General features: G+C 40.8%; 1 protein-coding gene and 1 long non-coding RNA gene across 11 annotated transcripts in view; one reads left to right on the top strand and one right to left on the bottom strand.

Annotated features, from left to right (window-relative positions):
- Positions 1-23,540, top strand: part of LOC117814141 — an 81,254-nt gene that overhangs the window by 244 nt on the left and 57,470 nt on the right. For 5 of the 9 annotated variants that reach the window (XR_004631517.1, XR_004631515.1, XR_004631514.1 and 2 more), the window contains exons 2-3: positions 1,781-1,935; positions 7,956-8,076. This is a non-coding gene — a long non-coding RNA (uncharacterized LOC117814141). Of the gene's footprint in view, positions 1-1,780; positions 1,936-7,955; positions 8,077-8,366; positions 8,471-8,572; positions 8,787-11,133; positions 11,270-13,208; positions 14,005-19,869; positions 19,906-23,540 lie in introns of those variants that run through there. The other 4 variants (XR_004631519.1, XR_004631522.1, XR_004631521.1 and 1 more) reach the window with 4 other exon arrangements.
- On the bottom strand, positions 499-23,453 carry ampd3b (adenosine monophosphate deaminase 3b). Of its 2 annotated transcripts, none has more exons than XM_034685272.1 (16): positions 23,268-23,453; positions 18,580-18,653; positions 13,199-13,421; positions 11,432-11,609; positions 11,089-11,254; positions 8,560-8,779; positions 8,351-8,480; positions 7,954-8,148; positions 7,451-7,582; positions 6,075-6,238; positions 5,696-5,822; positions 5,456-5,619; positions 4,050-4,170; positions 3,767-3,940; positions 1,817-1,927; positions 499-1,672 (listed from the first exon to the last, which is right to left on the bottom strand). In XM_034685272.1, exons 2-16 carry the CDS (start codon positions 18,635-18,637, stop codon positions 1,505-1,507), a joined length of 2,331 nt encoding a protein of 776 aa, XP_034541163.1. In that variant the 5' UTR covers positions 18,638-18,653; positions 23,268-23,453; the 3' UTR covers positions 499-1,504. The 2 variants fall into 2 exon arrangements, with proteins under 2 accessions (XP_034541163.1, XP_034541164.1); XM_034685273.1 differs by lacking the exon at positions 23,268-23,453 and adding an exon at positions 18,841-18,945 and having other exon boundaries at positions 1,068-1,672.

Genomic DNA, 23,540 nt, shown 5'->3' on the forward strand with positions numbered 1-23,540 from the left:
TGCTCGCAGCGACAAACGCCGCAGGTGTTTCAGTGTAAAGTGTGACCGTGTTAGCTGGTGACTGTCAGCCGAGTGCACCTCTCACAAAAGCTTTTAGTGTTTCATGAAACACATATCTAATGAGTTTATTTTTATATTACAATATAAAATAAAGTAGGATGCATTCGCAAGGACTCTTGTGTTTCAACAGCTGCTGTAATCGCGTTCAACGTTCACCAGTTAGCACGGTAACTCTTATCACCAAAACACCGGTTGCTCAGAAATAGTCGTAATCCTGTCAGAATTGTGTAAAGCTTGAGTCTGTGGTGGAGTATCGATCCTGACAACTAACCACTGAACAGTGAGACACTTTGATGCTGCGTACAGTTTTAATTCAGTGTTTAAAGCTCCGTGTCTGAAGCATAGGTCTGAATGAACAGAGCTAAACGCTGCTTCCGTTACCTGCGCGCGCACCTGTTCGATGACGTAGGCAGAAGTAAAAGAAAGGAGCTTTGCACAAACTTTTATTTTCCTTTTATTTACATGTAAAAAAACGATAAGAAATTACATAAAATTGAAAAAAACGTTCTTATATTGTTACACTAATTTCAGGACAAAGCACATACAAGTAGTTCCAACCTCACTCCAGTTTAAACTGGTCTTAGTGAATGTTTGCACAGCCAAATCATGCATTCCAGTGTGAAAAGCAAATCTGACTGTGGCTTTTTTTTCTCCTGTAATTCTTTACACTTAATGTTTAGATAAAGGAATTTGTAACATGCAAGAAGCCAAAAACAAGCTCAGTAAAATGAGGCACACATGGTGATTCACATTGAATAAAGTCTAAAAATCAAGTTTCCATTTTGCTACATGAAGTAGGCAGTGGTGGAGCCACACAGTTTTGACCTGGGTGGCCAAACCGGGGCACTGACTGTTAAGGGGTGGCCAGGCATGGAAAACATTAGGGGCTTACCCCAAACCTAGGAGGGTTACCTCGAAATAATCACATCTACTTTAATTCCTTTTCATAGAATAATTTAACAAATGTTGTAGATTTCTAATGTTAAGATTAAAAATGTAACTCGACAGAGCGTCAACATTTAAATGTGCTGAACTGAACTCTTTAAGGACTCAAAATGAAGATGATTGTCCAAAATCAAAGCATCAACAAAAACAATATTCAAATGCACAGAAACTAGTTTCTCTGCAGTGTGTTGAAGCACAACAACACAATAACTGATTTCAGTATAAGTAATGCCTCTGACATGGCAAATGGACTATCATGTTTCAGAATTTCAGGGTGGCCACTGGGGTGGCCAATCAGTTTTCAGAGGTGTCCATGGCCACCCCTGGTCACCCCCTGCCTCCGCCACTGGAAGTAGGCAACAGCAGAGTCCTGCACTAACGTTGAAATAAGTAGTGATAACGCTGGTTTTCCAATCTAGATGTAATGTTTGTGCCATCCATGCTTTACCTCTTCATCTGCAAAGACACAATCATGAACAGTTTGAGCTGCCTTGGTCGGTCACTCGGCTAAAAGAGCGCTGATATCTGTATCCACCAGGAAACTGAGCTCGTTGCACAGCGTCTCGTGTCGGTAGGCCATGCGGATTTGTGCCACGTTTGTCCGTCTGATGTCGTTACCGTCAGGTCCACCCTGCAGGTAGTTGGAACCAATGAAGTGTTTCTTCTCCTGTGGGGACAAAAGTAGATTTAACAACAACAACAACTGTAAATGCCTTCTAAGTTAAAGTTTGTGTTGTCAAACTAACTTCTTTTTAACTTCTCTTTTTTCTAACAGTTATACAACGGACCAATCAGAAGGGTTGGAGTTTACCTGATGTGAGAGCCCGCTCTGCAGCACACTGTTCCTGGCTATCTCGCACAGATCGCAGGTGCTCAGCTTCCAAAGCTGGGCTGCGATGGCGTACTCCTCCATCAAGGCCTCCTGAAAGAGTAAATGATTTACAAAATACATTTAGTGCACTATTTCTCACTGAAACTTTTCTTACTCTATGATTCTGCTCCTACACTTGAGGTTCCTGCTTTTCTAATTGGAGGATTTGTGCTGCTTGTGTTTGTCAAACAGCGAAGTGGATTGAATTACAAAACAAGACCTTTGAAGACCGCCTTGGGCTCAAGCATGTTCTCACTGGCTGTGCAAAAACTAAATGTAGAAAAAAGGGATTGGTGTGAGTAAATGATGAAATCAAATTTATGGTTTCAGCCCTACCTAGGGCTTAGCGATAATTCGATAACGATTATTACTGTGATCTAATTTTTCTCAATATAGATATAACAAATGTTTGATAAAAAATGTATATTAAATAAACCTGTAATTATGCCCCCCAACCACTGGAAATGGTGGGGGGTGCTAATGTGCTTTAAACGCTAGTTGCCACCCAACATTAAACAGAAGAAGAAGACGGCATTGAAGAGCCAATCATGTTGCAGGCTGAGAGGTAGGCGGGGCTTAAAGATGTTTGGAGCGGAATGTAAACACAGCTGAAACGAGCGACAGCGACACGAAACAAAACACGAAACCTACCAGCTCAGAGCAGAGTTGTTAGTGTGTCGACTGCGTTAACTCGGCTTTAACACGGCTTTAAAGGTGACATATTACGCTCTTTTTCATCAATATATATTGGTCTAAGAGGTCCCCAAAACATGTCTTGAAAGTTTATGCTCAAAAAAACACTTTGAAATCAGATTTTGGTCTGCCTGTAAACCCCTCTTTTTCAGCCCTGCTCAGAACACTCTGTTTTCTGTGTCTGTGCCTTTAAATGAGAATGAGCTCTCTGACCACGCCCCCTCAGGAAGTGGATGTGCCTCGACTGTCCAGCACGTTGATCTAATGTTTACATGTTGGCTGAATATACACGGCTGCTCACAGACCCCCGTTACTTCAACCCTCTGAATCGGATCCAGAACCTGATCCTGACGGAGAGGCGCCTGCAGCAGGACCTTTCTGAACCATTGGTCACAGATTTAGTGTTTCTTGTTGTTTTATTTATCAGTATGTAGACGTGTGTCTTGGTACACAGCTACCAACATGTAGCTATGTGGCTATGCTAACTAGCGCTAGCACTTTTCCATGAAAAATAAAAAATCATCCACTAGATCTTCAAATCTGCAGACGTGGGGAGTAAAACCGACCTTTGTGTTTATTAAGACAGCCTACAACTAGCATGCCTCCCTCCTAAGCTCCTTGTTAGCACACATGTGCAGGGAATGAAACGGAGGAGGGGTTGAGTTGTATTTTATACAGTCTATGGGCTGAACAAGCTCCGGGCTCTGACTTCCGTTACAGACCGGATGGCGTTGTGACGTATGAAAAACACTGAAAACTGAAACGGCTCGTTTCAGCACACATTTACAGAAAGGTGGAGAAATCAGAACAGGGGCAGAATGGATTCTTTTCATTTTCAGGGGGTTTGTAGACAGGGACACATATTTCAGGTAGAGAACCATTAAAAAGTCCATTTTGCATGATATGTCACCTTTAACTATTAACTTATTACACTTAATTAAATCTACTTTGAGGATGAAACCTTCAGAAATATTTTATCGTGATCACATCATTTTCAATATCGCCCAGCTCTAGCCCCACCCACTATGTATCAATGCATTCAACTGAAAGTGAGGTCCTGGTTCTCCTGCACCACCTATCTTGTGCAAAGCAGTGATTCTAATTTGTGACAAGTGTTCAACTACAATACATTCTTGTTCCTCCTGTAGGAAAGGAACATCCATGTTATAGAATCGACTCTCACTCCTTGGTTCACACCTTTGTGTAGTGGAACTGCATGGGGTCGTCAGTAGACAGGGACACACACAGGCCCTTCTGTAGAAACTCTCGTAGAGGGTTCTTGGAGTACTGCAGGAACAGGCTGTTGTTGCTGAGTGGGGACATAGCGATCGGGACCTGGGCCAGGTAGTACAGGTACTGCAGCACTGGACTCTAGAGAGGAAAACACAGCCTTTCTTATTGCCAGTGAAACAACCATGGTAGTCGCCATATTAGTACGAAACATCATCTGTTGGCGCTTTAAGCTTTCGTTTAAATGCACCTTCTTGAGGTTGAGTCCATGGGAGATGTTGTCAGCGGTAAGGAAGGCAGAAACCAGATGAGTGATGGAGCCGGCCTCGCCGCAGTGTGGGCGAAACTGGAATGTGTTCAGACCTCGCTCCCTGTGAGACAAACAAATAATCATCACGTCATTTGGGCGATTAGACGCGACTTCTCGAGTCTAATCGTGTCTTTACATGTAATTCATTTACGCAAATAATTTTATTTGTGTTAAAGCTGGGGTTGGTAATCAGATTTAGATCCTCTTTTTGTTATACTGGTTAAAATGATCTTTATGTCCTGATGGCAATCATTACATGATGTGTTCTTAAAAAAGAGCGAAGAAAAGCTGCTATCTACAGCCGGAGTAAACCTGGGAAAACACCAACCAATCAGCCTTTTTTGGGTCCCAAAATTTTAAACCATTCAAATCCCGTCTTGCCGTTCTGCCCGCCTCCTGCGCGTACATTTCCCCGGCGTGCACTCTGAGTCCCTGTCTCCTGCCTCTACTGACTGCCCCTATCGCTTGACCTCAGGCCTGTCCCCTCTGACCCGATGAGGTGCTTTGCTCAGGACTGTAGTCCGGATCAGAGTCTAAAAAGCTCTCACCACAGGGGCTCTGACAAGTAGAAGAATTAATGACATTTAGTAAGTCCTACAGAAAATGTAGATGTACTGTAGCGTCCGTCTGGACGCTGTAGGGATGACGAGCCGATTCGTGAACATGTTGATCTTTAATAACCGGTCACTGTTGGCCGTTACCACAACAACCAACAAAACAACAATCAATGTTTGAATGAATGAAGAACTTCTCCTCTTGTCTCTCCTCTCTCCCGCTCACACACTCTACACCTCTCCTGATGCCTTCACTGACTGTCAACACGGTAGGAATTAAGATCATCTACACTGAACACGTTTAACAAACAGTAGAGTTGTTACAGTATTATATATGTGTTATAACTTTTCTCCTGATATCGTGTCACCAGTACAACTGGATAATGCTAGCATGACAGTTGTGAGTACTAACAGCACTGGTTTGGAATCAGTCACCATCATATGGTCGCAAGTCAGCGGCGCTCGTGCATGTGAGCGGGGGGGGGGGGGGGGGGGGGCGTCGTTTTGGAGGAGCTCTGAGGGAGGAGGGGAGGGGTTAGACGGAGTCCTCAGGAAATGCTACATTCAAATTCATGCTAGTTTTCAGAGACTGCCAACCCCAGCTTTAAGGTGTGAACGCCCCATTACAGTAGGTCTGAAATACCCAATCACCCATTTGTGTGCCATAAATTACATCACTGTCATCACCTTTTTGTACCTTTCAAACACCACGACGCTGATGTTTTCTCTGGATCAGCGTTCAATGCCTAAAACCAACTCTTCGTGCTTGCTCAAGCATGCAGCAGGACTTACTTTCGCAGGTTGTTGAGCACCATGATGTTGGCGTACATGTAGAACAGGTAGTAGGTGTAAGGAGGGTTGTTATCTGTCGTCCAGCTCTCGGGCTTCGGGCTCTTGTAAGAGAACATGTGGTCACTGTGTTTGGACTCGTCATCCACGCTGTCAAATCCTGTGACCTACAAGATGACATAACGTTCACTGAAAAACCTTTTTCTGACAGTCACAAGTTCCCTCCTTCTTTAAAGTACTTACATATTTCAGGAAAACATGGAGAGCTTTGTGCTTTTGGGGGTTGACTGTAGCCTCAAACAGGGGGAGGAAGACGTTCTCCAGCATCTTGGCGAAGTTTGGCACTATCTTCTTTGACCTGAAAATGTCACTGTGAAGATGAGAGGAAGCAAATCAACTGGTCGTCCACTGACAGACATTTAGCTTCCACAGACATTTACTTGGATGTTATCTCTCATTATTAAAAGTAGGAAATAATAAAACTAGACGGGCTGTTGGTTTAGTTTTACTCTGAAGAGTCCCAGGACCTTGTAACAGTTCCAGGTTACTGTTACTCCTCAAGAGAGCTGTATTTGTCTTCCAGCTGTCACACAGTTTTGTCTGGCTGTCACTGAACACTTACTAGATCCTTGGGATCTGGATCATCCATCTCATGTTAGGCGAGTGGACCTTATGCTGGATGAACCAAGTTGCTAGGCCGTCCCACTCGCTGGGAGAGCGTCCGTAGATGGACAGACGGGGCTCAGCATGCTGGTACTTACTCTCCTCCAGCTCTTTGGCCACTTCCTGAAACAGATGTGAAAGCAACAGGAAGTTAATGATGTTTCTCAATGGTGCAGACATGACCTTTAGTAATTGCTCACTGGGCGGATAACAGCTAATTCTGCAAGGCACTTCCACCCCTGTAATAACTACTTTGAAAGATGATTGAAGTAGTTAAGACGTCTGTGAAGATAAGAATATGCACAAACACATACTTCTTTAAAGGAGAGCTTCATATATCTAAAAGTGAATTAAAGGGGCTCCTCAGACCAGTTATTGATGTCAAGCCAACAAGCCCTTTTTAATATTTTTTAGTTGATATGTTGACGTTTTGTTTGTTTATTTCTGAGGCTCACACCCTGAGACAAAACATTATTTCTTTTGTAATGAAATGATCTATATGTATATATTTTTTGAACGTTTTTGTAAACTCAACCAATATGTCACAAAACAACAATGAACCCAAGAGGCAAAAAACCCCACAATTTTTGAAAACACCTAGTCCATAGTTCGAAAGTCAAAATAAATAAATAATAGAAAATAGAAAATTAAAAATAAGTGATTACATACATACATCCTGGTTCACTCATTCGTCACTTCCCGTATTGATTATTGCAACGCCCTCCTCACCGGACTCCCCACCAAACTCATCAACAGACTGCAAATCATTCAGAACTCGGCCGCCCGGATCATCACCCGCACCAAATCATCTGACCACATCACTCCTGTTCTCATCCAACTTCACTGGCTCCCTGTCCCATACCGCATCCACTACAAAAACCTTCTCCTCACCTACAAAGCTCTTCATAACCTGGCCCCCACTTACCTCCAAGACCTCCTTCATGAATACACTCCCTCCCGCTCCCTCCGCTCAACCTCTGCTGGACTATTAACCATCCCACCGTCACGCCTCAGTACCATGGGTGCCCGAGCCTTCAGCTGCTCAGCACCCAGACTCTGGAACTCCCTCCCCCCACACATAAGACAGTCGGACTCCACAACATCATTCAAATCCCAACTCAAAACTCACCTTTTCAAACTGGCTTACTCCCTCTAACTGGACATGAATTAAAGAAAGTTTAACACACCTCTTAATCAGATCTTAGTTATATTATATGTTATGTAATTGACTTAAATCATCGTTTAATCTGAGCAGGAATCTTATCAGACTGAACAAATAGAAACACCATCATGCCGGGCCTTTCAGTGCTGCTAGTGCTTCAGTTCATACTCCACCTTGATGAGACGTGCGAAGTACTCTCCTTTGATGTAGTTGTCCGTTTTCAAGTAAATCTCTCTCAGCTCGCTCGCTCCCACAGGGTTGTACTTGGAGTTAAACTTGTCAAACCGATGAAATGTTTGCCTCCCCTAAAAGAGAAAATCGTGCGAGGTTGTGAATCTGATGCACTGATGAGCAAGGTCCCATTCCAGCAAAGTGACTATGTTGATTATTTTCAGATTACACATTAGGAGGAGCTTGCATGAAACATAGAAAATGATTGCATAACACCATATGAAATGCATGAACACCCATAATTGCATCCTTGTGTCAGTAAGGACAGGTCAGTGAATTGAGCCATAGCTATTTGAGGAATGACAAATGAACTCTTGGTGGTGGGGGGGTGATGATCTGATATATCTGCACTGGGATGTCATCTTTTTGGATGAACTAAACAATGTAAACCTGATGCAGATATTAACACTCAGTGGAGATGATTCATTCAAGTATTTGTTCTTACAGCATGCACATCCAGAGAGTCCACGGTGAGATCATAGGGGTCCATGTGAAGGTTGTTGAAGACTTCCTTCAGGGTGACCTTCTGACCGGCCTTCTCCAAGATCACGCGATCTGCTTCCGTCTGGTAAGAGGTTTTTATGAATTTCAGCAGATGCTTCTGGTTCATGCAGGCTGCAGCGTGTATGTGTGTGTCCACCTGTGTTTGACATAAAGCAAACAGTGACAATGTGCAGCAACACAACATCTATAAAACCAAGTGTGTTTAGACTGAGGGCACTGAAGCTAAAAATAAGTCTGGCTCTGGGCTGGAGCCGTGCTGACCACATGTGTTACGTAATAGTTACCACTATGATAAGAATTGTTTGCATACTGAACTTGGATGGAAAATAACAACCGACCTTCCTGACGTTGTAGAAGTCTCTGTGTGGGACGCACTTCAGCTCTTTCAGCTCGGCCATTTCATTCAGCATTTCATGAAGGTAGAATTTAGAGGCCAGGAAGTTCAGCCGTCTGTGACAGTAAGTTTTACTGCAGAGAAAAACAACATATGATCAAGAAAATATCTCCGTTTTGTTGTCACGACCACTCAAAATGTTTGTGCGCTCACGTTGGGCCGTCAGCGATCATCGCGAGGACGTGGCTCAGGTCGATGGCGAAGGTCTCGAGGTCGGGGTAAGGGAGGCTGTGAGGCTGCTGTTGTTTCAAAGCCTCGGCGTCGTCGTAAACATGAACGATGCCATCCTTCATCTGCAGCTCGTAGTTCAGGTTCTCAGGAATACCCTCCATGGAGTAAGGGTCCTCTCCTTCATGAGGGACCGGCCAGATGTCTAATGGTGATTGTAAAAGAAAAAACATCACAAGAATGAATCATAATGACTTGTTTAATTAGTGTAGAATAATTGATGATTCTCAATGATCATGTAAAATTCTAATATACATTTAGGTTTATAACCCTGGCATCAAATAAGTGACTCTTTTTGTGCCCTTCAATGAATACTCTAGAGATAAAGGTGTAACTGAACCCACAGCAATGAAGGGCCACCAGTTTTAACAGTTCACCTTCTGGTACTCCAGGAGTTCCCAAACTTTTCAGCCCACAACCCCCAACATATAGGTGCCAAAGACTCCCACTGTCCCTCAAAGTGATTTAATGTGGCTTCATTTAGCTGGTTTGCAGAGAATTAGCCTACCTATATGAGCATGTGTCTGTGTTTCCTGTGCCGTTATGAATTAACCTGCTGCTACTGATGCTTTTGATAATGAACTGTTCACTAACCCTAAACTTAGGAGTCATCTGGCAACAAAGAAAGGCAGGAAAGTCATTAGATTTCTATTTTCAAGGTTTTATTTCTATTTATTACAATAATCAGTCCCTCCAGGATTTCGCAGGATTTTTTTGTGATTGTTGCGGCCCCAAAAAGTCTGAATTTGCGACAGCTTTTTGAAAAAATTGCGGTGAAAGTTGCGATTTATTTTTTTTGCTTTTTTCCCCCCAATAACATCTCAGGGGCAAGTAAATATGCTAAATTACAGTTGTTTTTAGAAAACATTCTTGATGTGGCCACTGACTATATTTTGATTCTCTTGATTCACAGAAAAATGCCATGAAAGGACTGTCTTGCACATTTACGACGGTCCCTGAATGCACCTTGCTTCGACTGATGCACAGTCAGTTCACGGCACTCTGAAATGAATCTGCATCTTTGTTGACCAGGAGTTGATCAAAACTTACTGAAGGTGTCTGATGTTTCACCAAACTGGATTAAATCAAGCTGTAGACGCAGAGCTTTTTACGGTAACCACGACAACAACGTCAAACATAAAATAGTAAACAGACGTCCCCCGGTTGTGTCTTTGTCACTAACGCACACCGGGGGGTAAAAATCATCAATGAAGATGAGACAGATGCATAGAGGTGAGGAGAGCTGGTTCATAAAGCACACCTGCTGCAGGTAGAGACCAAGCTAACACTGAGCCCCTCAATCTATAAATAATAACGTTGTCATCGTCACTTGTCCTGCCTGCTGTCTCCTCTTTTCACCCGTTCTCTGTGCGTGTTTTGTTGTTGAAAAGTGCCGATCAAGTGAGGACTTACGTTTATGTTCCAAGGAAGTCAAATTGATGACAAAACCGATGACGTACAGGGGCTGAGATTAAGGTAATTGGTCAAATTTGCGGGAAAGTTGCGGTGATTGTAAAAAATTGCAAGGCCGCGAAAAAATCGCGCTGATTGGTTGAATTTGCGTTGATAGTTGCGATCGCGAAATCGCAACTTCCTGGAGGGACTGAATAATGGGTGAAATGTACTATTTTCAGATAATTTTTAGACTATTTTTAATTAAAAAAACATTCTGGAAGACATCTCACGACCCCCCATTTGTGTCTCGCGACCCCCCAGGGGGTCCCGACCCACACTTTAGGAACCCCTGTGTTACTCAGACATGACAAATAGGTCTGAAGCAACATCACAAATTCTAAAAACATTAAAAAGACCCAAATCAGAGCAGGTGCAAATTCAAAACACATCACTATACTTGATAACAAAACATGATGTCATTGATTCAGATTCAAATACATCCATATTTTTGCTCCTTTATTTTTATTATTTTGTGGTTCAGGAGATCTTTTTTTAAAGGAAAACCTAACTTCCCCCGCCACTCCCCTTGGGTCCCATAGTTCCCACCCTCCCCCCTTGTTTACTTACTACAGCAAAACACCCTGCCTGCTAGAACTGTACATATGAAAAGATCGCCTGAGAACAGGGCATGTGATTTTATAGCACTACAACAAAAATATGGTGTAATTAAACTTGAAGTTTGATGGGGCATTTTATCAACCCTGGTTGGGCTCTGGGAAGTAGCTGCCTCTAAACAACTTACATCCTTGACAAAGATAAGCTAATCGCCCAGGGGCCGAAAACTTGATTTGAGACTTTTTTCACCTCCATTTTTTTCTAGTTCTTTAAGAAGAACTCTTTTTTTTCTTACGCCATATCACCCAGCCCTACTCCAGCTGTTGCTCTTACAACATTGTTAATTGCATAACACTTTCACTTCCAATGTGCGACTTTTTGAACAACTAAGAGACATAACAAGACTTAAAAAAGTAGCAGGAGTATTTCTGTCAGTGCCCCTACCTGGCAAGACCTCATCCTCCTCCTGCCACTTCTCATTCTTGGCAGTGCGGAGAAACTGGGCAATGGTCCTTGGGAAGCGATGGTAGGCCAACCTGGAGTATTTCTCTCTGATGAAAAGTGCACCGAGGAGACTTTGGGCTGCCTGCTCATAGTCCTCCACTGTAATCTGGAAAATGAATGGAAAAAAGGTTGCAGAGACTTCAATTCTTGTTCTCCATTGTAAGTCAGTGTTATTATTATAATGATGGTAACCTTATTTTAAGTGGGACATGAGCGTGTTTACAGTTTCCTGTTCATATGTTGTAGTTGCACATCAACATGCTAGAGTATCTATGTTGTTTACCCCTGCACAGTAGTCTCCGCTGATGGTTACTCTTTGGAAGTCTGGAAATCCCTCTGGTAGAAAAGAGTCTGTTGTAGTTTGGGGAAGCACTGGAGATAACACAGACATTGGCCATTCCCCAGAGACAGGAATCTGCAAGGATACTGACTGGGAGCGCTTCAGCATGAAATTCTTCTTCCTAGTGACACAAGAAAGAGAAACCGCATTATATCCCACTAGAACCCTCCTCATAAAAAGCTGGAGTATATCCTGTTACATGTTTGAACACAGATACACTTGAGGTCAAAATTATTAGCCCCCCAGGAATTCTGGAACATTTTCCTTAAATTCTTAAAACTTGATATAAGCAAACATTCACCAGTGTTCTTTAGTAGCTTTTAAAACACACCTGAGCAGTCACTTTGTTTCCTAACAACACCTGTTGGTCAGTTTGCTTCCTAACAACACCTGAGCATTCAAACAGCATTGAGATTTACTTAAGGGACTCCAAACAGGGCACTTGAACACGTTATTGAGAGAGACTACTCATACTAACCATGCCAAAGACAATGGAAATCAGTCTTCAGCTCAGAAAGAAGATAATTGAGGCTCATAATAAGGGGGAAGGCTATACTGTCATTTCCAGGCGTTTTACAGTGTCTAGAATAGCTGTACGTTGCATCATTGCAAAGTTCAAGGAGTCAAACTCTGTAAGAAACAAACCTAGGCGTGGTAGAAAACACAAGATTTCAAGAACTTTGGAGAGGAAAGTAGTCGAAGATGTCAGCAAGAAGCCCCGGACATCTGCCAAGGTGATTGTTGCTGACCTGACCTCCATTGGAGTTGATGTTTGAAGGAGCACAGTTGTGAAGAACAGAAGAACCCCTTTACTCAAAGAGCGGCACATCAGAGCCAGACTGAGGTTTGCCCAAGAACATTTGAAAAGTAAAGATGAGTTTTGGAAGTCCATCCTTTGGTCTGATGGAACTTTTTGGGCATATGGATGTTGTTCATGTTTGGCCAAGAAAGGGAGAGTCCTTCAACCCTTAGAACACGGTCCTCAGAATTAAACATGGTGGAGGGAGCATCTTACTGTGGGGCTGTTTAGCAGCCTCAGGCACAGGAAATCTTGTTCTGGTGCATGGCATCATGAAAAAAGAAAGTTATGTTGACATTTTGAGGGATAATGTGAAGAACTCTGCTCTTAGTCTAGGCTTTGGTCGGTGCTGGGTCTTCCAGCAAGACAATGATCCAAAGCTTACGTCAAAATTGGTCAAACAGTTCTTAAAGGACACCTAAACCAAGGTCCTGGAGTGGCCCGTACAGAGCCCAGATTTAAATCCTGTGAAGAATCTGTGGCGGGTGCTCAAAGTGAATGTCCATGCTCAGAAACCATGTATTTTGGACCAGCTGGAACAGTTTGCATTGGAAGAATGGGACAAAATCCCTCCAGAGACATGTGCCAACCTTGTAAAGAACTATTTGAAGATGTTGTTGTCCGGTGTGGCTCAGAACGGGCGCACTATTGACTACTTAGGGCCAGGGGGCTAATAATTTTGGACATGCCATTTTTACCTTTTCTTGTTTCAATTCATTGCATCAATAAAATATCCAAGTTAAACATAGTGAACATTTGTCTTTGTTATTTTGGAAAAACATTAACTATAAACACTTGTTTTTAATGGTCATTTTCATGGAGAAATCAAGGGTTTTATCTGATTTCACAAGGGGGGGCTAATAATTTTCACCTCAACTGTACATATTTGATCCAATATAACCATATCCTACCTCTTGGCAGACTCCTCAGATTGCTGCTCTGCCAGCTCTTTCTTCAGCGCCCGCTCTCGGTCCTCATGCAGTCCGATGGGACAGTCCTCAGGCACAGTGAAGAGTGCCATAGCATCCTTGTTGTCCTCCTCTTTCAGGGCAGAGGCATACACCTTCTCTGCCATGAGACGGACCTTCTCGTCCACATCGTTCATGGACATTCTTGGGAAAAGCCGAGGCATTTCTGAGGGAGTTGAGAAAGATTTGGAGTGAATGCTCTTCTCTTTGACCTCACGTGGTTCAGTTTGACAAAGTATCTCTAAAGGAAGTGTGTATTCGACTTTATAATTTACATCACAATTTACATTACAGGCAGAGACCTTCGTTTACACACTTAAAGAAGAACATTATGTTAGTGATGGCACTTTATACAAACACCAGCAGAATAAACACTAGACCTCGAACCAAAAATACATTTTCAAGGGGTCGACTGGGTTATGAGACGCATTTGTTTTCAACACCTCATCATAACTCTCACAAGTAAACATGTCTTGAGTGACTGAGTCGTGTTACAGTGCTGGTTGCGTGTTCCACCGAGACAAGTTACAGTAAACACAGTTAAACACTGTCCCTGATATCCTGGACTGACCGTGTCAACTGTAAGAGTCACCTTTTCTGGAATCTCTGGAATGGCATGCAACACATAAAGACAGAAAACATCAAAGATCTTATTCCCAATGTCTGAAATTTGCCTGCTGGTGCCTCCCTGATATTTTTGTTTGTTTGTTGTGAAACACTGTGCAACAACTTTAAAGTCAAACTTGTTGTTTAATCATCACACAGTTTGAATCTTACCTGATTTCATTATTTCATGACTTTAATAAGCTTCACTGACAGCACCAGGGATAGGTATTTAGGTTATTTTTCCTTCTTAAGATCCTATATTCAATTAGTATAGAGTAGTTGAGTACTTGCAAATGGGAGTCACTGTTGCTATCACCTTATTAGTGCCAAAATTACAGACTCAGACACTAAATAAATCAAATATCATTTGCTGGTTTGAGAAAGGTTGCTTTTTTTATTCATTCTTATGTGACAGAAATGCGTGTCCCAAGTTAGGGATGGATGATAATTCCATAATGATAATTAGCCTGATTAAATTAAATATTTGGTATATTTAAACGTGTAATTACACCCCCCAACCACTAGAAAGGGAGGGGTGCTCTAATGAGCCTTAAACGCTAGTTGTCACCAAACATTAGACAGAAGAAGAAGACGGCATTGATCAGCCAATCATGTCGCAGGGTGAGAGGTAGGCGGGGCTTGAAGACATTTGGAGGGGAATGTAAACACAGCTGAAACGAGCGACAGCGATACAGAAGAAAACTCAAAACCTACCAGCTTAAAGCAGAGTCGTTCGTCTGACACTGAGTCAACTCTAATAGAGTTAACTATTAACTTAATACACTTAATTAAATCTACTATAAGGATGTGGGTAAAGGAAGAGCAGAGACAACTTCTGCTGTGCATTTCCAACACGTTTAATGTCCACTGCGACCGTAGGACAACTGAACACTGAATAACCGTGATGCATTCACTGCACTGTGGTAAACAACATCACCCTGCCCTTATTAATCTTAAAGGGGAGTGCACAACTCAAAACAATACTCTACTAAACAGATATACAGTGTACAAACAAATTATGCAATAACCTCAACCTGAGAAAAATAAGAATCTAGAAATTAAATCTTCACAATAATCTCATCTTACATTAAAGACCTGCTTCCTGTTAGAACCGTCAGAAATGATGGATTCAAGAAGCTCATCAGAAAACTAAATCCAGATACAAGCTAACAAACTGTCTTCAACTTTCACTCAGGAGCAAAAATCTACCTTTAAATTTAAATGAAATAATAATTTGATGCTAATTGTGGTAATTATTGATATGGACCGATATGAAATATTGTATCATGATAACATCTTTTTCAATATCGCCCAGCTCTAGTCCCAAGCATTCAAAGTTCTCAGTAGAATGGCATATGCAATTAACTTCTGTGTTTGGGCATCAACATCATCAGTTTGTTTCTCTAGTATTTACTGTAAGTGTAACTTTTATTGCCTACAATCTGATTCACGCTTGGAAAACGATCTCCAGTTCCATCAATGGGAATTTGTATTGTGATCAAATTAGAAGGTCAGCAGAGCTGTGTGTGTGTTTTTTTTAAATAGCTTTGACAGCTTGCCTAATCCCCTCGGTGTGAAAGCACAAACCCTTGGCGATTCCCATCGCCATGTCATCACTGTTACTAAGAATATTGTTGCTGCAGCAGCTAGTGGAAGTTACAGGGCCACTTCCATCATCAATACCTGTGGAGCAAGCTGTACACAAGATCAGCATTCCCAGTGTATCAAATAGCACACGTCACCACCACAAACCGGCCTTCCTAAGTTGTTTACACGCAACTTTATCCATCTGAATAGTTTGAGCAATCTTGGCGCCTGCACAGATCAACATGTGCCGTGAGATTGGCAGAACGTCGTCCGTGTCTTGGCTTGCACATTTTGGAACCTGTCATTCCTGACAAGCCTTTCACTGTGTACACGCTCTCTACAGGAACAGCTGAGCTGCCTTTACCATGACCTTGACCTACATCCCCCTCCAGCTATAGAAACATGACCCACATAAAGCAGTCTAGGTATGTTTAGACGGTCTTTCAATGAACAGCATGCAATAAAATTAGCATCATTACACTGCAGTTTTTGTCTTACAACAACAGACCTCAAATTTTGAGTATCAAAAGAAGTGGCTTCCAATAAAATGCTGAAGTAAAATAAGACACTAGCTTTAAAAGTCTGTTTCCTTTTTGTCGCAGCGGTCACTTTTGACGTACTTCTCTAAACATCAGAAAGTGTATTGCACATAAACTGTGTCTCAGACTGTCCTCCAGAATGAACCAATCAATAACTGGTAATGATCATCACAGCACACCTTAGTGTCACTACACACCTCCATTATAAGTACAGGAAGCTCTATTCATCTCTTACCTTCTGATGGGATTTTGGCCATGTCTGGCTCTTTCAGTCTTTGCCTGTTGAGTCAAGTATCTCAGCTGTCATGTGTTAACTTCTGTCTCTTCTAGACTCTGTCTTTTTCATGTGTTTGCCACTTGCAGTTGTGTCTCAGGGAACACTTTCGCTGAAACCCCCTTGACACTGTCAAGACCGTCTTTCTCGTATTCACGATGTGTCTCTCTCTCTTCAAGCCTGTCACTCTGACTGCCCGACTCGGGCTTTGCTCTGCTGTTTATGTGGTGCCTGTGTCCGTATGCATAATGCAGCTGCTCGTCGTTGCTGTGTTGAGTGTCCCTCTCCATCTCTATTTTAGGGTTATGAAAGTGTCATGGCAACAGGGGCTGCTAATCCAAGCTGGTATGTCACAACTGGCTGCTAACATGTGAGAGGCTGTCTGTGAGACGGGACCATACGGTGGGAATACAACTATGTCTCAGATAGCATTGAGACCCTGGGAAAGTATAAGACCACATCTTCATGTTTTCATGTTTCCCAGCTGACAGATTAAGTAAAACCCTGAAGTTAAGAAGCAAAGAGACCCTTCATGAAATGCAAAGTTATTTAGATAAGAAATTCCTGAGGAATCTATAATTTACCAAAAGTAAACAATCACAGCAATGTTCTCGGTTAAACTGGCATGTAAATATTTATGCCGCTGCTTTAAGTGTGTTTACAGGAGCTGGTAATACATCTTGTTTTTCTCATAATACGAAGGGTCTCAAAGAAAACAGTCAAGCCATATATAGAGGTGTGTGATGGTTAAATGTGTTGGATAGGGAGAGCATCACTCCAACTCAGAATAAAGGGATTACTAGTAGAGATGGGCAATGTTGAAAAAGATTGCAATAAAAGTTACTCTTCTAATAAATACTAGAGAAACAAACTGATGATGTTGATGCCCAAACACAGAAGTTAATATTACAGACTTACAGACGCCATTCTATAGAGAACTTTGAATGCTTGGGACTAGAGCTGGGCGATATTGAAAATGATGTTATCACAACAAAATATTGCATATCTGTCAATATCGATAATTATCACAATAAATATCAAATCACTATTCCACATGAATTTAAAGGCAAATTTTTCCTCCTGAGTGAAAGTTGAAGACAGTTTGTTAGCTTGTATCTGGATTCAGTTTTCTGATAAGCTTCTTGAAACCATCATTTCTGATGATGCTAACAGGAAGCAAGTCTTTAATGTAAGATGAGATTTTAGTGAAGTTTTCGTTTGTAGATTCTTATTTTTCTCATGTTCAGATAATTTGCGTAATTTGATTTAAATTTACAACAAAGATATATTAAATTGAATTCTGTGTATCAGTTTATAGAGTATTGTTTTGAGTTGTGCACTCCTCTTTAATATTACTAAGGGTTATGGGCAGAGTGATTGTTTCCCACAGTGCAGTGAATGCATCATGGTTATTTCATGATGGTCGTGGTGGACATTAAACGTGTTCGAAATGCACAGCTGCTCTTGTTTTACCTTCATCCTGAAAAGTTTATTTAATGAAGTGTATTAAGTTAAAAGTTAACGCAGAGTCGACACAGTGTCAGACTAACGACTCTGCTTTGAGTTGGTAGGTTTCGCTCGTTTCAGCTGTGTTTACATTCCACTGCAAACGTCTTTGGGCCCCGCCTACCTCTCACCCTGCGACATGATTGGCTGTTCAATGTCGTCTTCTTCTTCTGTCTAATGCTGGGTAGCAACTAGTGTTTAAGGCTCATTAGCGCCCCTCCCTTCCCAGTGGTTGGGGGTGTAACTACATGTTTAATTCTATTGAACTTTTATCGAACATTTGTTATATTTATATTGAGAAAAATTGTGTCACGATAATTATGGTTATCGATTTATCGCCAAGCCCTAATTACTACATAATAATAAAACCATGAACACCAAAAATAAACTCAGTTGCTAAATTTAGAGGGAAAGGTGAACCTTACCTCTAGCTTTCAACACTTTAGGATCAAGTTTCAAATGTAAGGCCGGGAAAAAAATGGAGTGGTTGCCCATTTTTCTATCTTACAAGACTTGTCCTATTTACAAGTCCAAACCAGCTTCAGCTAATGCCTGGAATTCAACTCTTCAAACTGACTTAATATGTCAGTACATACAGCCTTTGCTTACACTGTGAAACCCTGGGATCTTATTCATTCAAAAACCTCACATGTTGCATCAAATACTCAGAATTTAATACCATAATTAGCCAGCGATAAAATATGTGTTTACATAGTTAGTAGAGTTAGATAGGGTTTATTTGGTTAATATTAAAGATGTGCTTTGGTCGTGCCTGTGTGCATCATGATTAGAACGCCAGACTGTTTGCTCACCTTTCCCAAGGCAGGGTGTAGACTGCTGCTTACACAGAGGTGTGTCCCTTCTTCTCATCTTGGCGTGTGATGACCTTAAGGGAAAAAAGCTGAATTTAGCAATTGAGCAATCCACAGTTCATCGCTGGATTAAGAGTGGATTAGAGTCTTGAAACCAAAGTAAAGGTGGCATGTTATTGGATCCAAAAAGACTTCATGTGTTGGCATTTTGAGAGAGTAGCAGAGAGGGTTTGAGTCTTGCAACATGACTAGGTTGCCTACCTTTTGTTCGTCTAGGTATTCACACCAGAGTGGTTTTAAATCCCTTTTGCACATCAACCTCTTATGTAGGTCAGGTTTGGCTGGTGGTGAGGTTGAGAGACAAACCGGAGTGAGAGAAAAGAAAGAGTTTTCAGCCGGAGCAGAAAGCAGCCAAGTGTTAGAATAACAGATTAGTTCCGTGCAGGTGGAGAGTAAAAGGGAGAAAGTCTGGGTGTTACAGCTGTATTAAGCTGCCAAGATGCTTGACTTGACTGACATGAATCTGAGGCGCTACACAGCACTTGCCCACGCAGCATGTGTTTGTAATGATGAACCTGCTGGATCAGCGTAGTGAAGGGGATTAGAGTACAGCTCAGGTCCCTGCACAGGAGACACCTTGTAAACATGTGAAGCAGAAGTTGCATAGTTTATTGGTGTAGCCAAAGTTTCTATTTTACTGTCTTTTTCTGACTTTTGTGTCCTTTTTTCAGATTGGACTAGGGCTGGGCGATAATTCGATAACGATAATTATCGTGATATAATTTTTCTCTATAAATAAAACAAATACTCCCAACAACAGCTGAACAGGGAGGGGGCGCTAATGTGCCTTAAACGCTATGGGTTGCCACCATAGACTGTATAAACTATGGACGTAGTATCCGTGACATCACCCATCTGTATCTGAATGCTGTTTTGAAGCCAATCGGCAGCAGCAGCCATATTGCTTCTGTGGAGCCAGTGTGACGTAAAGAGGCGGGCTTTGAGCCTCCTAGCCAACAGCTGCAGTGTTCCCACAGGCAGCTCTGCCTCTCATTGGAAGACTAGTAATCTCAATATCTTCGAAATTGCCGCGTTACGAAAAAATTCACCCCCCTCACAGTGAGAGGACATCGAGAAATCCAGACTACACTCGTCTTTTGTACCAGGCTGTAAACATGTTTATTTCTGCTGTAAAGATCGGCTTTTCCCCATTCATGTGTATGTGACTTCCGGTACTTCCGGAGCCAGCCTCAAGCGGACCCTCGATGAACTGCAGCTTTTAACACACAGGTTGCCGCTTGGATGCCACCCAACATTAAACTGAAGAAGAAGACAGGATTGCACAGCCAATCATGTTGCAGGGTGAGAGGTAGGCGGGGCTTAAAGACGTTCGGAGCGGAATGTAAACAAAGCTGAAATGAGCAACACTGAAGAAAACTCAAAACCTAGATGCTCAAAGCAGAGTCGTCAGTGTGTCGGCTCTGCGTTAATTATAAACTTAATACATTTCATTAAATATACTTTCAGGATGTGGGTAAAGGAAGAGCACAGAGACAACTTCTGCTGTGTATTTCTTACACAATTAATGTCCACCACGACCGTAGTACAACTGAACACTGAATAACGGTGATGCATTCACTGCACTGTGGGAAACGACATCACTTTGCCCGTAACCCTTAGTAATCTTAAAGTGGAGAGCACAACTCAAAACAATACTCTATAAACTGACACACAGTTTAGAATTTGATTTATCTGTGTTGTAAATTTAAATCAATTCATGCAAATGACCTCAACTTGAGAAAAATCAGAATCTACAAACTAAAACTTCACAAAAATCTAATTTTACGCTAAAGATCTGCTTCCTGTTAGCACTGTCAGAAATGATGGATTCAAGAAGCTCTTCAACTTTCACTCAGGACCAAAAATCTGCCTTCAAATTTAAATTTAAATGAAATAATGATTTGATATTTATCGTGATAACTATCTATATCAACTGATATGAAATATTTTATCGTGATAACATAATTTTCAGTATCGCCCAGCTCTAGAATGGACTTTAAGATTACAAACTATTCCTTTTAATACTTCTCTAAAGACAGAATAGATTAAGAGCCCTAGAATTGATTAGGTTAAAAAATCATTAGAAGTTTGGGTAAAATCCTTCCAGTGAAAAAAAAGTAAAGATTGATTTCTTTACTGTTAAATTCTGTATTCTAAATACATGTGATACTAAAGGTTTAGAGGCGTTCAGCTCCTCTGGCATGACGAGCACATCAAGATAAGGTTTGGTTGTTGCAAAACTTCTAATCTGTGTTCACTAGTGCATCTAAATTCTGTCTAACCCGTGATGCTGATCACCAGAAAGATTATGCAATTAAAAGTAAAAGTAAGTTTTAAAAAACATATAAAAGATGGCAGGATGGTGAGAACCTTGCACAAGAAACGCTATGTTGGTTTTGGAATTTCCTGTTTTTTCTGCATGAAGAATTTACACACAGCTGAACGTTGCAAAGTTGAGACACACTACACTTTTGTTTGTCAAAAGCCTCTGCAGGGTCAGGGCACCAACATTATTCTTCACATGGCATTCAGATGTTCCTGTACTGCATGTAAAACCCTCTGAGTGAGCTGAGGAGGAATAATGACAGCTGAGGAGTTTCAGGGTTTAAAGGAGTTTTCTTATGTGTTATAACTTGCCCCTAACACCCAAGCAGGGCAGCTGTCTCTTTAAGAGGATAATATTTCAAATAAGAAACTGTTACATTTATGGTTGTCTATGTACTTGAAACTAACACAAGAAGTCCCTCACATTAGTAGCAGCCAACAATATAAATGTCTCCAGAACATCACACAGCCAGTCTCAGGCCCTTGCTGTTATCTGCACCGCTGGACTTCCCTTAAAAGGCATGTTGAGTCTTGGTGCGTTTTGAAGAAATGCCTTCGTAACAAGCTGTGGCCTGATAAAGGAATGCACTATGTTTGCCAGCTGCAGGGCATTTACGACAAACACACTACATCTCAACACATGAGAAATGACTAGACATTTATTCTGCATCTAAATTTACAGCTGAGGTATTTATTTCTGTTTACAGTCGTCCAGTGTCTTCACTAAGATAAGTGACAGTGCAGCTGCAAAGAGCTTCCTTCAGGACAGAGTGACAATGAACTCTGAAGACTTTGTGAAAGTGCAGTCACCAGTTGAAAGGACTCTACTGTTTATGAGCTTCATTTTTAGTTGAACATGAGAGCTACAATTTGAAATAGTGAATATTTTCATATGTTTTTTTTTCTCACAGATCTGTTTCTTGACATTTTGTTAAATGTGAACAACTCAAAACCAAGACAGTACACAGAGAGTGATACACAATAATAACAACAGCAATAATAATAATAATAATAATAATAATAATAATAAAGATTATATAACAATTTAAATTATAAAGAGGAGTGGGTACAAATTAATATATGTATAAATAAATAGAAAATTAAATAAGTAAATAAATAAAAACAAAAAAATAAAAAAATAATAAAATAAATAAAAATAATATCTATATTTTTCAATCAGAATTATGTACATATTTAAAAAAAAACTAATGGACTCTTAATAGATCGAGGAACTGAAAAAACTATTAGCACTCACGTGGAAGGACTTACACCAATTCAGTTCAAGAGAATTTTAAAAAGTGTTAAATAAAATATTAAAATGTTAAAAAAAAATAAAAAATTAATAAATACATAAATGAATTAATAAATAAATAAATAAATAAATAAACAAATGAATTAATAAATAAATAAATCTTTTTTAAATAATAATAATAATAATAAAAAAAAAATAAAAAAGAAAGAAAATAACATTCATATTATGATTATTATTATTATTATTATTATTATTATTATTATGATTATGAATAATAATAAAAATAATAATAATAATAATAATAATAATAATAATAATAATGATAATAATAAAAATTTTATTGCTCAGTCTGCCACCCTCAACATCACTTTCAAAAACTGCCAATAGTCAATAACCTAATCAGGGATCTCAGAGAAGTCCAGCTCCTGTAGAGACCTTAAGAACAATGTATCTCACATGCTGTGAAATCCCCTCAGGGAGCCATATAAATATATTTTCACATATATATTTGTTTTCTCTTGCAGTCCTAATAACGTCTTTGTTGAATATGAATGAAATAAGGCTGATATGTTTGCAAGGATACACGTTGTTTTGATGCAAATCAGCTGTTTTATTTTGCATTGACTAGCATCGATGTTCAGTGGGTCCACCAGGCTGCCACGTTGGTCTTGAATTCAATATCTCAACAAGTATTGGATGCACTTATTTATCCTTTAGTTTCACAACACATGACGTCTACTCTAAATCCATTAGATATGTCAACATCCACTCGATACTTCAATATTTACTTGTATATATTTGAATACATTAGATAACAAACAGTACAGTAAAGGGCTGAGGTATGTGTGAGGCAGCAGTGTTAACCTCAGTACAACTGTAACTCTGTAAAACACAGCTCAGATATTCCACTCTCAAGATATCAAAGTAGAAAGCAGAGCAAGTGCTAGAAGAAGAAAAGGAGTTTTGAAAAGGACAGGATGTGATAATCAATAAGAAGGCCAAAGAAGAAAAAGACTGGTGCAAAGGATAGATCTCACAGCAGGGTACTTACAGTTTGCAGGATCCTGCACAATGGGACTGTAGAGACCCTTATTAGGTGTCACAGCACAGAAGACCAGTCCTCCCTGTCTCTGCTGCTTTCCTCCTTCTCTGCCAGCCTGACTGAATGTAAAGGCTGCACAGTTAAAGCCAGAAGAGTTAACAGTGCTCAAGTGAGAATGAGGAAGTGATCTGCATCAGTCCACTAGAGGAAGTGCTGGAGGAAGCACAAGTACTTCTGTCACTTTATCAAGAGGATGCAAACTATTTTTAGACCACACCCTCT

This window comes from Notolabrus celidotus, chromosome 6 (genome assembly GCF_009762535.1).
Source record: "Notolabrus celidotus isolate fNotCel1 chromosome 6, fNotCel1.pri, whole genome shotgun sequence".
Classification (NCBI taxonomy): domain Eukaryota; kingdom Metazoa; phylum Chordata; class Actinopteri; order Labriformes; family Labridae; genus Notolabrus; species Notolabrus celidotus.